Below are 17,915 nucleotides of genomic sequence, written 5' to 3'. Positions count from 1 at the left end.
GTGTTATTCATCTGTTGTTGATCCATGGTATCCTCAGGAATATAGTCTTATTCCAGGAAAGAGGAGATCACGTTTTCCTAATCTTAGGAAAAATAATGTTTTTATATGAAAATATCTACAAATAAAATGACATAGTTTGGTACATAAAATGAAATAATGGGTAGTGGTAGCAGTCTGAGTGTGTTGAAGAAGTGACATCTGTCATTGAAGAGAAGATACAATAATAGTAGAATAAGGGAAGAAATAGTAAAAGCATTAAATCTAATGCTAGGAATGTATTTTTATGTACTTCAGTAGCTTTGGAGAAGATCATTGTGTCTTAACATTAGATATATGAGGTATCAAAAAAGTGGAAATAATGTTAGAATTCTCAGTAATAATGTATTATCCCATCTAGTCCATTGTAACAGTTTTTCATTGAAATTTTTGTTCCAGTATTGCATATTTAATATTCGGTTACATGTAAAGAGTATTTTCCTGGCATGTTGTTTACAATGTTCCTGAGCAGTGAAGTGCTATTTTTTTTTTTGGCTGCACCCACGGCATGTGAAAGTTCCCAGGCCAGGTATTGAACTTGCGTCACAGCAGCAACCCAAGCCACTGCAGTGACAATGCAGTGGCTATTATATTATTGAAGTGCTATTATATTATTATATATTTTTTTCTAAACTATTTGGTAAGGCCAGAATGTATTATACAGGCTAGTAATACACATGTCTAGATACATATTACATGTACATATTGGGGTTTCATGATTCTTTTTATTACAATGTGATATCTCTAAAGTGTACTAAACATATCTCAGTTTCCTAAAATGACATAAAAATTGGTACATTCCTATGAATGACTAGTAACTAAGCTTTAAAAATCAACCTCTGGTGTCCCCGTCATGGCTCAGTAGTAACAAACCCAACTAGTATGAGAATGTGGGTTCAGTCCCTGGCCTCGCTCATTGGGTTAAGGATCTGGCATTGCCTCGAGCTCTGCTGTGTTTGTAGACACAGCATTGCTATAGCAGTGGTGTAGGTCAGTGGCTCCAGCTCCGATTCCATATGCCATGGGTGCTGCCCTAAAAATTAAGATAAAACAAAACAAAACAAAATAAAATAAATCAAAATCAACCTTGGAACCAGCATAATAAAATAGGACTGTTTAAACACTAGTTTTTTAAAACTGGGGAGGAGTATAAAATGTGCTAATGAAAGTTTCCCCCACAGTAATTAAATATTTAAAGTCTCTTATTTTATGAATTATTTTTGATTTTATACCTAGAATTACATCTCACATTCTTTTCTTACCTTCTTCATTATGAACTTTTCCCCCCCTCCCCCTCTTAGCAATCTTCCTGAGCTCTTTTCGGGTGCCATATGAGGAAATCAAAATGATGATACTGGAAGTGGATGAAACACAGTTGGCAGAGTCTATGATTCAGGTAAACAAACAAGCAGAGAGCTTAAATTCCAATATTTCATTGCAAGCTTCTCATTAAATAGAAATCTGTAAGTGAAGCAAAATTCTTAAACCAAATCATTCAACTGGAAAATCATTGCTGCATAATTAGTTTTAGCCTAACTTCTGCACTGCCAGGAGATAAAAGTCTGCATCTTCTTTTTTCTGCACTCTAAATATAATGCTATCAAAATGATTACATTTCAATTATTTTAAATGACTGTTTCTGAAAGGCAAGTTGTTTATTTTTATATATATATATTTGTTTTTGTTACAGTTAAAACTAGTCATATGCTAATTTAAATTTATTTGTATAATCCTTTTAGAATATGTTTTTCTTGGGCTTATATGTCTTAAAAAGTTGTATTATTATTTGGTACAGAAGATTGAGGGAGTTTTCTCTTTCTTTAGAGTTACCTTTATTAACAACCCTTACCCGAGTCATTTGCGTTCCTATGAATACCAGAAATTTTTTGCATCTTATTCTGAATCATTCTGAAGGCTGGAAGATTTTTAAGATAGTTTCTATTCAGAGGATTATTTAACAAATGCTAGTATGGTACCAAAATTACTTGCTGAATTCTACCTAAGGTACCAGTAATGAATGACTTGATAGAATTTAAAGCAAACCACAAACTATATAATCTTTACTTTGCTATCTTATTTAATCTTTTTTACTTTAATGATTTACTTAGAAAAATGAGTTTTTAAGCAATAAAAAAGGAACTAAAGGTCATTTGTTAGTGTTCAACAACTGATTAAAATTATTCTAGATGTTTTAATCCATCAATAAATGATATCCCTCGAAGTCCTTGGTTTTGCTTGTCCTAGCTCTCAAATGTGATGGTAATATATAATCCCATCACTAGTTTGTGCTGAGTCTTAGACTCATAAACTATGTAATTCAACAGCTCTTATTCAGGTTTGTTTTTTCTCTAGCAATTTCTTTTTACTAGATTTTGTCTTTATTGGTGTTGATTATGAACCTGCTTTGTTAATAGTTTTCCAAGTTTATTTGAAAAATATTTCTACTTAATGCTTAAGTATTTTTTTTAATAATGCATTTGTTAAATATTTACAGAGTAGCTTTCAACTTGATTACATGAATATTTTGGGTCATCGTGTGGCTTTGTTGTATTTTTAAACTTTATGTCCTAAGAACAGTCAGTTGCATATAATTTAGTAATATATTAGTTTTCTACTACTGCTTTAACAATTTACCACAAATTTAGCAGCTTAATGTAAGTTAAATATATTATCTTACATTTCTGTAGAACAGGAGTCTGGTGTGGGCCTTACTGTGCTGAAGTCCTAATGTTAGCAGATTTGCATTCCTTTCTGTGGGCTCAGAAAAGAGTTCATTTCTTTGCCTTTTCTAGCTTGTGGCTGCCTGCATTCCTTGCGTGGTGGATGCCTCCCTTCATTTTCTAAGCCAACAACATTGCATCTCTCTGACCTGTCTTATTAAGTCACATCTCTCTCTCTCACTCTTGTTTTCTCCCTCTTCCACTTTTAAGGATTACGTTGGGCACATCCAGACAATTCAGGATAATCTCTCTTTTAAGGTCAGCTGATAGCAACTTTATTCCATCTAAAACTCTAATTCTCTTTGTCATGTAACTTAATCTTTCACAGGTTCTGGGGGTTAGATGAGGACATCTTAAGGGGAGTTGGGGCATTATTCTGCCTACTACACTTACTAAGATCAATCTTAACTAATTTAAAATATAAAAATTGGGAGTTCCTGTTGTGGCTCAGTGGAAACGAATCCAACTAATATCTATGAAGATGCGGGTTTGATCCCTGGCCCCGCTCAGTGGGTTGAGGATCTGGCGTTTCTGTGAGCTGTGGTGTAGGTTGCAGATGCGGCTCAGATCTGGTGTTGCTGGGGTTGTGGTGGGGAGGTGGGAGGCTACAGCTCTGATTTGACCCCTGGCCCAGGAACTTCCATATGCTGTGAGTGCACCCTAAAAAGCAAGATAAATAAATAAAAGGTCTGAGGGATTGTGTGAGGGAAACGCTGCATGTGTGGGGGCAACCTTGAAGAACTTAGTTCGGTGGGAATTTAGGATGAGAAATATGGTAAAGGGAGAGACAAAGGAGGTTTGTGCCTGAACTCTTATAAATCACAGTAAAACAACTTCTTTAGAAAGCAAAAATAATGACATGAAAAATTGATGAATTTGTGATGAAAGATTAAAATTGAAGTATATCTTAAAGTGTTTAAGAGGGTTTGACGGTTGTTTAAAAGGATGCTGAAGAAATTCAGAGGCCCAATGTAATAAACAGATCAGCTGTCAACTAGAATGATTAAAAATATATATATATATAAATAACCAATTAATTTGATCTCAGGCAATTCTCCTGTGAGAAACTTTTGTTTATATGGGAAAATCATGTACCTTTACTGTTTTCATTGTTTGATGGTATTAGTAGTAAATACTTTTTTTAGGGCTGATCTTAAATTGCCACTTTTTTGTTTGTTTTTGGCCAGTCAGTCAAGTTTTTGTCCAAAGGTACACAGTGAGTCAAACACTTGTTTTTTGATCTGTTTTGATATATAACATTCTCTAACGTTATTTTTAAACTAATAACACTTTTGGGGATTTTTTTCCTCCATAAATATATGTAGCATGATGTAGGCTTAGTTATAATTTGTACTTGACTTTGGGCTTGTGCAGAGTTTACTGATGTAATTTGGAATTGTGAGCACCAACCACTCTTTCTTAATTTTAATATCAATATGCTAACTTGCTATAACACTATTAAAGTGGATTATATTTCTATACAGAGGATCTATATAGACTAAGTCCAAGGGGTGGTTCAATCATTTAAGTCCTAAGAGGGAAGCACAATTATATGTGTTCTCTTGGTCTTTCTTCATTGGGAGTGTTTCTTTTGTATACATGTGTGGCTTGGAAAAAGCTGTGCACGGAGAAGGGGGCCAGAACAACCAAAGGAACCTGTGGTTTCTTGGTTGCAGATGATTTTGGCAAAGGGCTATTACAGCCATGGCATTTTTAAGTTCCCAAAGAATCTCTCTATATGCTTTTATCTGCAAAGTATATCATCCCGTGTCTCCAATGCCTTTTCCCATTTTCTTTCACATCAGAAAAGTTACTTTATCTTTGCTTTAGATATCTTCATTTTTATTATTAAAATCATAATCATACTAGTTAAATCTGCAAGTGCTGTCATTAAAATTCCCTTGATTTCTTTTCTGTTCTTTCCCTTGTCTATTGGTAGCAATATGATGATTTCTTTTATCCCCTGAGCAAAGTGCTAAAATATGTTTGGCTTTGCCTGAAATTTCTGACATTTAATTCCCTAAAGCTGAAATGTAATTGATCACATTTATCCAGGTGAGAAAGCTGTTCCTTTGGTATAGGTTGAATTCTTTTTTCTCAATTATATAGCTAATCAAATAAACATTCAGTAGTGCTTGATTTGAATGTATAATGACTCTGGATAGAGCAGAGGAAAATTGGCTGCTTTCAAGATGCAGAGAATGTAGCTTAAAGCTTAGTATTAGGGAGGTTACCTAGAAATAAAACAAAGATTAACTTCTTCAGTGGTTTCCTTCCCACAGTTTATTGATAAATTTTCCTAGATTTAGGAAGCTCACTTAATGAAGATATTTTCTTTTGGTTTTAATTTTTAGAACTTAATAAAGCATCTTCCTGATCAAGAACAGTTAAATTCATTGTCTCAGTTCAAGAATGACTATAACAACTTATGTGAACCAGAGCAGTTTGCTGTGGTGGTAAGTACTGTCTCTCAGTGTCTGCCCTCTTTGGAGGGGATTTTTGTACTATGTGAAAACAGAGAAAAGAAAATGTCAAGCCTTTTCACACCATCGTCGTTCACAAACCTTTAATGTCCATTTTGCTTTTTTTTTTTAACCTAAGGATATTTATGGGAAATTTTCTTTTTTCTTTTTTTTTTTTTTTAGCTATTTCTTTGGGCCGCTTCTGCGGCATATGGAGGTTCCCAAGCTAGGGGTCTAATCGGAGCTGTAGCCGCTGGCCTACACCAGAGCCACAGCAACGCGGGATCCGAGCCATGTCTGCAACCTACACCACAGCTCACGGCAATGCCAGATCGTTAACCCACTGAGCAAGGGCAGGGACCGAACCCGCAACCTCATGGTTCCTAGTCGGATTCGTTAACCACTGCGCCACGACGGGAACTCCGGAAATTTTCTTGATTTAAAATATATGTTGAACTCTAGCCGTAAATGAAGTCCAGGGAGTTTTTCAAAAGTATAAACATGATATTTTATGTTCTTTCTTTAGTGTCAAAACATAAAATGAAAATGCACTCCTATGACTATACTCCTATGACTGTGATTTATTCTAGAGCTATGTTTTACAACATATTGCAAGAGTAGCTTCAGTTTTTCATTCTAATCATTCACTTCAGTTCATTTTGTATTTTAGATGCTGAAATTAGAACTATAGTCTATTTCTTGGCAATGAGGGTGAAAAATGAATTCAGTTTAAAAACCTTCGAGACCCTTGATAATCATCTTGTTCTGCCTCTTATTTTATAGAAACTGGGGTCTCAAAAGGTCAAAAAAAACTTGCCAATGTTATATATTAGCTGTATTGCAACTTGAAATTAAGATTTTTATCAAGCTTTCTTTTCTCCTGCTCTTTGCTTCTACTGTTAAATTATCAATTTGAGGGTGGTTACATAGCCATCATGATGATATTTTAAAGTAGTATTTCATTCTTTTAAATACATATGGTTATTTTTTTCCTGTAGTCTTCACTCTCCAGAGACGTGATGGGATAATATTTGATATGATTTTGAAAATCTGGTTGACTAACTGGAGGACTATGTCTACATACTGTATTTTGCATGTTGTCGACATTCATGAACCCATTCTACTTGGCCCTCCCTGAAGCGCCTCCTCTCTTCCTCCCCGCCCTCAAAGTTCACAAAACTCAGAATAGAACTCAGTAGGGAAGAAAAAACGGGATTTTCCTGTTCACTTCCTTATAATCTTTATTATTAAACTTTAAATGTATTAGCTTTAGAAAAAAACTTTATTTTTAGCCCACTTCTCCAGGGTACTCTTTTCTCTTCTTGACTTTTTTTTCTTTTATCTGTTTCTCTCTTTCCTTTTTTTCTGCTTTTCTACATTCTATTTTTCCGTGTTGACTTTATTTTCTATCACCTGATCACTCTGTCTTTCCCTTGATCCTTGTTTGACGCAGTGTCTTCCATTTCCGACGAGGAAGAATTTGCACTATATTTTTAACCATAGGCTATTTAGCGTTTTGATTTTTGCCTGTCTTTTTTGTGTCTTGAATGAAAACCATAACATGTAAAATTATAATTCTGAGCTATTTCCTATCAACATTCAGTCTGAAACACATGCAGATTTTTTGAAAATATCTAAGTTGCTTTTTATGTTGCATATCATCACAGAGATTTAAAACTATTACAACTTTCTAGTGATTAGCACAGAAGAAAGAGTTCAAACTTGCAGATATTTTATGTTTATTTAAATAGCTAGGTTATGCCTGCCTTTGACAAACTAGAGTTCACATCAAAGAGGTAAGATTTACAAGCAGTGTGTTCAGAAGGGTCAGGAAGTTAAAAAAATTATATTCCAAGATACCAAGGCTAGAGGTTATAGTTTTGATTTTAAGACAGAAATGGATCACTTCCATTTTAGGACATGTCGATAGAAACTTGACCTTGACTCTACACATTCCATGCTGGGTTATACCTGACTGCAAAAGGAATATAATGAGGGAAGAGGGATGCTGTTGAAAACCATCTGCTATAGAAATACGAACAGAGCTTCATCATCTGTTGATTATGAATATTTCTAAAAATATTGTTTCAAGTTCTGGTTTGTATTGTACTAACATTTTTAAAATATAATTGTTTTGTTGAAGAAAGGAGAAAGACAGTTGATGAAAAAAATGGGAATTTTTTATGTACTCTTTTTTTTTGGAGGAGGGGAGTCAAATAGTAATGTTCTTCAATTTAACTTTTTTTCCATTTCACTTTTTCAACATTTCCAATCTGGCTCTCCCTACTTTTCAACCCTCTCCCCCAGTCCCCAAAAGACAGGGAAACCAGCTTAAAGTTTCAAATGATACTTGAGAGTTACCCCCAAAATGATGAACAGCATGGAATGCCTGAAGTTTCCTATTCTCCTTTCTGGATTAAAAATTCAATATTAAGCTCACAAATTCATTAAAGAATGATATGTTTTAAATTTATCAGCGTTGTATAAATTATATAATAGTTTGATGCTTTTAGGAAACATTGTAGTAATCACCATGTGTATTTTTAAAAGATTCCCATAATACTGTTTGCTTTTAAAGTAATAAAATGAATGTAATGATGTTTATATCAAAGATGGGCTGTTAACTTGAGGTAAGCTAAACTGCAGAGTCCCACAAGACTTTTCTCTTGAAAAACATTTACTTATTGACTAAACCTAGATTTAAAATGCTAATTATTTCTAGCTGAAAAATCATCACAGAGTCATAAACAAGGCTTCGTCAAGGATTGGGGTAGTCTTTGTACCCTGAGTAGAGCCAGAGCTTGCCATTTCATTTGTTTTCACCATAGATATACTTGCAGTTAGTTCTATTTAATCTTCAGGTTCTCTACTCTGATACTATGATTTCTAGCAATGCTTTCATTTTAACAAAAATCATTTAAAACCCTAAAGTTATGTTACTTGCCAGTCAGTTTACATTTTTCTTTTATTCAGTTATGTAAGCTCATTAGTTTGATTCACGTGAATTGTAGATTTCTCAGAAAGGTGTATTCTATTTAAATAAACACTCAAATTTGATACAGTGGATAAAGTCACAACAGTTGTTTGAATAATATAATCACAAGAATTAAGAATTATATAAAAAAAAGAATTATATAAGACGATAAACAAATAAGAAGCAAGTTACCTAGACATTGGTGTTTGTTTGTGATTATTCTTTTTTTTATTTTTTTTTTATTTTTTTTTATAATTTTTTTTATTTTCCCACTGTACAGCAAGGGGGTCAGGTTATCCTTACATGTATACATTACAATTACATTTTTTCCCCCACCCTTTCTTCTGTTGCAACATCAGTATCTAGACAAAGTTCTCAATGCTATTCAGCAGGATCTCCTTGTAAATCTATTCTAAGTTGTGTCTGATAAGCCCAAGCTCCCGATCCCTCCCACTCCCTCCCCCTACCCCTCCCATCAGGCAGCCACAAGTCTCTTCTCCAAGTCCATGATTTTCTTTTCTGTGGAGATGTTCATTTGTGCTGTATATTAGATTCCAGTTATAAGTGATATCATATGGTATTTGTCTTTGTCTTTCTGGCTCATTTCACTCAGTATGACAGTCTCTAGTTCCATCCATGTTGCTTATTCTTTGATAGAAAGGTGGTGTGTGGAGTTCCCGCCATGGCTCAGTGGGTTAAGAACATGACTAGTATCCATGAGGATGTGGGTTCCATCTTTGGCCCCACTCAGGGGGTTAAGGATCTGGCGTTGCTGTGGCTGTAGTGTAGGCCAGCAGCTGTAGCTCAAATTTACCCTTACTCTGTTAACTTCCATATACTGTACTTGTGGACCTAAGAAAAAAAGAAAGCCAGTGTGCAAAAGTAACACATCCAAAATGCTAGTAACCAATATCAATTAAAGATCAGTACACTGGAGTTCCTGTCGCAGTGCAGTGGTTAACGAATCAAACTAGGAACCATGAGGTTGCGGGCTTGATCCCTGGCCTTGCTCTGTGGGTTAAGGATCCGGCGTTGCCATTAGCTGTGGTGTAGGTCGCAGATGCGGCTCGGATCCTGCATGGCTGTGGCTGTGGCATCAGCCAGCAGCTGCAGCTCTGATTAGACCTCCGTGCCTGGGAACCTCCATATGCTATGGGAAGCGGCCCTAGAAAAGACAAAAAAAAAAAAAAAAGATCAGTACACTATCTAAAATATAATATGTAAATTAGAAATATATTTTACCTTTTTCGTGTATTACTTGCATATGACTGTTCAGGGTTCTTCGTCCTATAGAGTATGGTATGTAAATATACTATTCAGAAATATGCAAATATTCATTAAATTGTGTCCTTAAACCTTTCATCTGCTAAACCATCTGCTGTATCTCTCTTCAGGTTTCTTGTAATACAGAGTTTCATATCTCCATTTATTTATTTCTCCCTGGAAATTGGAAGCAGAATTCTTTAATACTGTTATTATCTTACTCCTTAAAAAATAGTCTTAGTGCAGGAGTTCTAGACCTGGATACTTTTGTCACTCATCTGTTATGTTAATTCAGAGTCTTAAGGTACCTCCCTGAACTAGTTCGCCTAGTAGCTGTTCTGACTGGGATATTGGCCATTTTGAGCAGGACGGATCTCAGGTGTTCCAGAGCTGGCCCTGCCCATGCCCCGTAGTCTAGTAGAGGTGCTGACATGGTGTTATAGGCTGGGGGGCTGGTTCCTTTTAGAATTGGTATCCAGTGCTATGAATTCAGGGCCTAATCATTTAATGATATTTTTGATTTGTTTTTATAGCTGGTAATATATGTCATATGCTTTCTGGGAGATTTTGGCATGAGAGAGTAATAACCCATCAAAGTCTGAACAAGCTAAGAGACTAAGAATTCTGGTCAAACGTTATTTTGGTATTTTAGAGAAGTGTCCCACAAGGAGGTCGTACATCTCTATGTCTTTCTGTGTGACTTGAACTGAATGAGACAGTTTACCCTCTGATTTTATTTGTTGGTTTAGGTTTGGGGCAGAGGACACTGATGTGCTTAACTTGAAATATTATTTTCCATGGACAGGCCAAGATAAAACTTTTTGTTAAGAAATTGGTTCATGTTCAGCATGCCCTAGCCTCATGGTTTATTCAACTTAATTTTATATTAATAAGATGAAGAAGTGAAAATAATATACTTCCTAGAAACTCATTCAACCTGTCTCTTTTCTTGGATTCCTTCTTTCCCTCTTCAGCCCTGATAACCTCCTCATTTATTTCCCCAAAATATTGCCTACTTACCAAACGTTGGTTCCCACTGAGTGGGACTGATTTTAGTTGTATGACTGTATTTTTTATGTTTGCAGTGATCTTTTGATCAATAAGCCATTAGATATATTCACTGTGCTCCCAGCGGCAAGGTTTAACTATGTGAGAAATAAGAGATGTAAATGTTCTAATATGACCACAATATTAGCTGAAGCTTGGAAAGGGGCCTAAAATTTTCACTTGGAACTTGGTACTAGACTTTCTTTGATTAAAAATTCTAGGTTTTTGAATATTTGATTCCATATTATTTAGTTCTGTTAATCTGATAGTTCTTCACAGACATCGTAATGTTTATAGCAAATTAAATTGAATACATGTCCTGTTTGTGTACTGTATTTTGATCTGCCACCATTTGGTGTCACTGTAGGGCAGGGCTTTTAAACTTTGTGCAGCAGAGACCTTTTTTTTTTTTTTGAATCAAAAAATGTTGCAAGAAGTTCATGCTAATTCCCCTGCATTAAAAATGCCTCATTTTAAAATACCCCAAATATTCCTGTTGTAAAACATTCAAATAATATATAAAAATACTGAATATAATGTGGAAGTTTCTTGTATCTAACTACCCACTGCATTCCATATAGTGATCATTTTTAATATTTTGTTGTATTTCTAGTCCTACTACTTCATATTTCATAGGCACATTTAAAAAGTACATTGTTCTGAAACTTTTCACCATAAAATATGTTTTGGAGATTTTTATTTTTATGATGTAATGTCTTTAAATTCTTCTGTGGTATGTCATGGTCTGCACTGATTATTTCAGTAACTATTCCCTTAACGAAGGATGGTTAATTCTTGTTTTCCCCAGGACTTAAAAAAAAAAACAATTCAGGAGTTCCTGTTGTGGCTCAGTGGGTTAAGAGTCCCACTGGTATCCATAAGGATGTGGGTTCAATCCCCGACCTTGCTCAGTGGGTTAAAGGATCCCATGTGGCCATGAGCTGTGGTGTAGGTCACAGGTGCAGCTTGGATCTAGAGTTGCTGTGGCTGTGGTGTATCTGGCAGCTGCAGCTCCAATTTGACTCCTAGCCTGGGAACGTGCAGCTGTAAAATGACAAAAAAAAAAGAAAAAAAAATTCTGTACATATGTCTGTATATGTATTTTAAGGCAGCGTATCATAGAGCTTTTGCGCAAGCCTCCTGGATTAAATTCTAGATCAGCCTTGCTAAGTGTTGATCTTGGATAGTTTCTCATTTTTCTGTACCTCAGTTTCCTTATTTATGAACTGGGACTGTAACAGTTTCCTCTTGCTGCTATAGCAAAGTACCCCAAACTTGGTTGCTTGAAATAACATGTGTATTACTCTATAATTCTGCAGGTCAGAATTCTTAAATGGGTCATTAGTGCTGCATTCCTTCTGAAGGAACTGGGGAGGATTTATTTCTGTAGTTTTTCCAGCTTTTAGAGTCTGCTCACATTTTTGACTCATGATCCAGAGTCACTATGACTTCTGCTTTTGTCATCACATCTCCTTCTCTGACCCTCTCCTCCCCTCTTGTGTTTATATTGAACATTCTGGGACGATCTCACCACTGGAAGAGCCTTAATTTAATCACACTCATAAAGTCCTTTATGCCATGTAGGTTAACATCTTCAAAAGTTTTGAGGATTAGTATATGACCATATTTGGGGGTTTGTTATTCTTTTGGGGGGAGGGGCTTTTACAGTTTGCATTTGGTTTCCTAATTTTGATCCTTTCATCTCCATTTTCAAAATCAGAGCCCTGGCTTGGGCCCTTTGCATAGCTGGCCTATAGTGCCCACAGTCAGTTGAGATCTGGACTTTGTCTTCAGACTCTCCTCACTTGCCAAAGCCTCCTGCATCTGCAATTCCATTTACGGTTCTAAAACAAAGTTCTTGTGCCTCACAAATGGAGGCTAATCCTCAGATTAGCCACCCTTTTTCCACAAGCCAGAATGTGGCTTTTACATAAAACTTGTAGGATAGTTGGGATCTGATTTCCCCCAGATGTTATGAGGACAACTTCCTCACTGGTGCTCTGCTGGGGAAACTGTCCATGGTCCCTTAGCTCCATTTGTCACCTTGCACGCCATGATACATGTGCTGCTGGTACTGATCTCAGACCTCAGCTGGGCTCCTTGAAGGGCCACTTGAGAGCATGGGTCTAATGGTGCATCTTGAAGTCCCCACAGGTGACAAACTCAATGAGCATCTCCTGATTGTGGATTAGGAAGTGACCTGTACCTGGATATCTATTTTTAACAACCAGCTGTTGATACACTGCTCTTCTTAACAGACAAGGGACCATGGAGATGCTATAGTATAGTTGTCTAAGGACAAAGGTGCAGCGAAAGGTGGGGTTGTTCAGGGTCTAGGGCAGTGAGGTTGGGTGGGGCCTCCTGGCTAGCACAATTACAGGTAGCAGGGGAACATTATTCTGCCAACCACAGGGACATGGTAGTGGTAGTCCCTCCTTGCACTGCATTCTTCTGAGTATTAAATAAACTGATTTAATGAATATGTGTAAATCATCTTGTAATTATAAACTCTTTATAAGGGTTAGCTTTTGTCATTAATATTATTTCTTTAGGAAAGATTCCCAGAATTTGAATTCCTAGGTCAGAAGTTATTTTAATCTTGATAGTGCCAAATTAGCCCACCAGGAGGTGCGTCAGTGAATACCTTAAACATGAGGATTCTTTTTCTTGTACCATCACTAGTACTTATATACCTTTATCTACCTTTATTTATCTACCTTTTTTCACTTCGTGATTTTTTAAAACTATATATTTCCTGGTTATCAATTGAGATTAAAGCAGTTATTTTAATTATTGATATTTGTAGAATTGCCTATTAGTGTCATTTATTTTCCTGTCAGACTATCTTTTTTCTTGTCAGACTTTTTTCCTTTAGTTCATGGAAACTCCTTATATAACCTATGTGTGACTCCTCTGATAATATTGCAATTTTTCTTATTGCCTCTTACTTGCCTTTCTACTTTTATATAATATCTGCTATACCTTGCATTTTTGAAATTTGGTTATAAAAATTAATCAAAGATCCATTTTACTTACTTACAGGAATGTTCTGTGTTTCAGGACAAGCTTGGTCCTTTGCACATAATAGGAGTGTAGTAAATAGCAGTTGATTTAAGTCTTTCCTTTGATTTTGTGGAACATCTTGTAAAGTTCTAAAATGAGAATTGAAATGCCACTGACCATCCTGGCTCTCTAAGCTACTTCAAGTTGCTCCTTATAACTTTTACATGGTTGTCCAAAATTCTTAGACTAGCATTAAAGCCTTTAAAAAAAAAATAAAAAACAAACTAAAAAACTTCGTTGAGGTATAATTGACATACAGTAAAGTGTACATATTTAAAATTTGTGGAATTTGATTAATTTTGACAGAAGTACACTGATAAAACCATCATCATAATCAAGATAATGAATCTACCCATCACCCCCAAGTGTTTCCTCAATCTTCTCTCTAATCCCCTCCTTTTTAACCAGCCGCTCACTCACCTAGCATTCGGTCTTTTTGGAGGCAACTCCTGCCACCCTCCCACCTCATGTCTTACTTTCTCCCCATGCTTTGTCTTTTCTTGACAAGTTGCTATGCTCTGAATACTACACGCAGGCCTGTCGATATGCTCCTTTCCCTTTTTTTTCTGCTTTGAGGAAGCCACTTCAGGAATGCTTTCTCTTGCACTTTTGTTATTCCCTATAGAATTTAGGATCCTTCCTTTTTGTTATAGTCATGCCCAGTGCATATCTCCAAGGCCTCGTATTCCCCTGGAACGTAAGTGCTGTTTTTTACGTTACAACGTCCACTGATGCCCAGAGCTCTCTTATGGGGTGGACTATACCATGTTCTTCTTTCTATTCCTGTCTAGGGCCCATCTTGCAGTACATGGTGGCCACATGATTCTGACTAAGTGAATATATGAAGTAAGGAAGATATGAACAGAAAGGAGGGAAAATATATGGCAAGAACAGTAAAATAAAAACAAAGTTAAAAACTCTTCTTGAGATTTTATTTTTCAGAGCAGTTTAAGGTCCACAGGAAGATTAGAAGAAGGTGCAAAGATTTCCTATACTCCCACCCCCTCTACCATTTGTACATCATCCTCCCTTTACCCACATACCTTCACTGGAAGGATAGCTTTATTACAACTCATGAACCTACACAGACACATCGTAATCACCCAAAGCCCATCGTTTACCTCAGGGTTCACTCTTGGCCTGCACATTCTATGGCTTTGGACAAAGATATGGGTTGGGACATGTATGGTGTGATACAGAGTATTGTCACTGCCCTCAAACATGTTTTTTTTTTTTTTAATCACATTTTTAAATGAAAATATTGAGAACTCTGAGATAATTATTTTAATGTTTGTTAAAGTGTGTCTCTAGAGAATAATTTCTTTGGGTGAGAATGGGTTAATTCAAAAGTAGACAAACTAACGAACACTTTTGAGTATACAAGTATGGATTCACATTTTATTTTTCAAAATGGAATGTAACCACTCTATGTGATTCCGCCACCTAACTTGTAGACTTGTCACATTGTTCCACTTTTCTCCTGATATTGCACCTATGTTGGACTTTTTCTTGGTCTTTTTTTAACTCTGAAATCCATGCTGTTTAAGTCTGCAAACCCTATACAGTACTTCTTTTGGTACTCAGTGGTTTTATTTTCTGAAAGGTGTTGAGGAAATTGTGATTTTGTTTAAGAATCATGGTTTATTGAAACAACTTCAGAAAAGACTGACCAAGATTGATGAGGAAGCTGAAAGAGTGTGTAATATCCACTGAGTCATCACTTCCTCAGACTTAAAACATCTGTCTCTCTGTCATTCCTTAGGTGTTGATTATTTCAAATGTTTTTACAAATGTCCAGATACGAAATCAGTCATCTTTCACAGAATTATCACTTTAAAACTTAATGAAAGACATGGAGTTAACATGATATAATTTCTTTTTCAAGGAACTATTTTGGCTTCTTGTAATTACTATTTCCTTTTCTCTTTAATAATTCATCTTCAGTCTTGTCAGTCAATGACATAAATCTTTCCAGTCTCTCCTCCTGGAAAACAGGATTTCTGTTTGCCTCATGTTGTTGCTTTTTGGTACCTGTCCAGTTGTCCCGGGTCCTTCACATTTCATGATGCTTTAGATAGCACTTTGGCAATCTCATCTGCAAATCTTTCACTACCAAGGAAGACATTTGTTTAGAATAATAAACTGTTATAGTTCTATCCATAGCTATTTTAAAACTTAGAGGTCTGCTTCTCTTAAGATCATAAACATTCAGCTGTTGTTCAGTTATTCTTGTCACTTTGCTTTGCAACCTTCTTGACATGCTTCTACCAGGATCCAGGACTTAATATAGGCTCACCAGTGCAGATGGTTTTCTTCCACCTAGTTTAGGGCTTATTAATTTAGCTTGCTTTCAGTTGTCATTGATCTGAATCTTAAAATTCTCCAGACATACAATACTTCTGTCATTTTTTTTTTATGATCCGATTTCTGCTTTTCATCTCCTTCAGCGGTTTAGGTCAAAATGGTCACAATGCCATTTGAATTTTATAATTTTTAATTTTATAGAAATGTTATTGGTTTAAGTATCTAAACATCAGTTTTCAGGTAAAAGATATGTCTATCTTGCCTGTCCTAGTATTTTCTCTGAAGCTCTTTTCTCTCAGAGTTTTTTCTTAATTCTGCCTACATAGGAACACAATGAAGGTGCATGTTGACAAAACTCTTAAAAGGCCATTTACACCTGTTCTTCATGTTTAATAGGTAGTATAAAAAATGTGTAGCAGATTTATTGATTTAACCAAATATACTGAAATTCACAAAAAATTAGAGGCTTTTTTATGGTTGAGTGTAACATTGCTTCATTGCAGATGGATTGAGTATATTTAAGAACATGTCTAATATTGATTTGAGTTTTCATTAGATGAGTCTGAGGAAATGGCTTCAGGTCCATTAGTGTTGTCTAAGCCTGTTGATATTACAGGGGTTTGGATAACCCGATGTTTTATGGATGAATTTAGACCTTGAGATTATATGATGACTGCACCCCTGTCTGATGCATTTTATTTCAGTATCTATCTCCTGGGTTCAGTAGTGATTCATTTGTTCACTCATTTATTTGCCAAATATTTATTGAACACTTCCTGTGTGCTGGGCATTGCTCTAGACTCTGAGTTTGTTGCAGTGAACTTATCTCTTACTCCTTGGTCTTGCATTTTAATTTAGTATAGGGACAATATCGACATAAATAAAAATGTAATGTGGTATCATGTAACAGTAAGTACTCCTCAGGAGGTGGTGGTATGAGGAAGGTACATGCATGTGATTAACATGGCTAGGAGACATCCCTTCCATTTGAGCAGAAGCCTGTGTTGCTGTGTTTTGGGGAAGCCTATTAGAGTCAGAAGAGTCCACAGGCACTGAACTTTGAGGAACAAGTGAGTTTGGAACAATTGAGGCCAGTGTCTGTGGCAGAATGAATGAGGGGGAAGATAGGAGGTGACGTTAGAGAGAGGCCACCAGGACCTTGCAGCCAGTGGACATTGCAGCCAGTGGACGAGGCCAGTGGACATTGTCCTAAGACAGCCATTGGAAGGTTTTAAATAAAGAAGTTAAATTATCAGATTTGCTCTTTAGATTTAGATTAGATTGATGATTCCGGCAATTTTGTGAGGAACAGACTGTGGGATGGGGGCATAAATTGAAGCCAGTGGCCAATTAACATGCTATAACAATGACTAAGGTGAGAAATACTGCTAGCTTTACAGGCTTGATGCCAGTGTCACTGGTGAGAGAGTTCCCCATATATTTCAAAAGTAGGGAGACCAAGATTTCTAACAGATTGGATTCAGAGCCTGAGAGGAGTCAGGGTGACCCAGAGGCACCTGGCTTGTATAATTAGAAAGACGGGAGATCCTGTTCACAGAGATGAGGGAAGCACTTGAAAGAGAAGCAGACTGTGGGAGGGAAGATCACTTAAAACGTGCGTGGACATCTCAGTGACTGTGTGAAGTCTGCAGTTAGGAGTTCTGGGGCTGGAGGCATAAATGTGGGAGCAAGTCACATACAGGTGGAGGTTAAAACTGTGGTTCTGCATGAGATCACCCAGGGAGTGAATTAGGAAGGTAACACAAGAGGCAATGAAGGGCACAGCAAAATATGTACACCTTACTGTTTTTCCCAATCTTGTCCCTGGAGAGGGCCACCTTGTCAGTGAGGTTTTGTTTGTCTTTGCCACTGGTTACCACCTCTCCAAGGAAAATTGCAGTCCCTGGTCTAGGAAATTGTACAAGGTGATTTTATAATGTGATAGCATTGCAGTTTGTTTCAAAAATGAAGCACGAGGCAGGGTGAGAGGGCTCTTGGGCACTGGTAGGATGTAATTCATCAGGGACCTTTGGAAAAGAAGCTAGT

The 17,915-nt window shown here is 36.4% G+C and overlaps 1 protein-coding gene across 2 annotated transcripts in view; it reads left to right on the top strand.

The window, feature by feature from the left end:
• The window catches only part of DIAPH3 (diaphanous related formin 3), a 503,501-nt gene that overhangs the window by 243,205 nt on the left and 242,381 nt on the right, over nt 1–17,915 (top strand). For both annotated transcript variants that reach the window (XM_047756273.1, XM_047756272.1), the window contains 2 exons: nt 1,338–1,432; nt 5,111–5,212. In XM_047756273.1, the coding sequence (XP_047612229.1) occupies nt 1,338–1,432; nt 5,111–5,212 (197 nt within the window). The remainder of the gene's footprint in view (nt 1–1,337; nt 1,433–5,110; nt 5,213–17,915) is intronic.

Source organism: Phacochoerus africanus, chromosome 13, assembly GCF_016906955.1.
Source record: "Phacochoerus africanus isolate WHEZ1 chromosome 13, ROS_Pafr_v1, whole genome shotgun sequence".
Classification (NCBI taxonomy): domain Eukaryota; kingdom Metazoa; phylum Chordata; class Mammalia; order Artiodactyla; family Suidae; genus Phacochoerus; species Phacochoerus africanus.
Note: the sequence above shows the minus strand (reverse complement) of the source record. Positions and strands in the feature narration are given on the sequence as shown.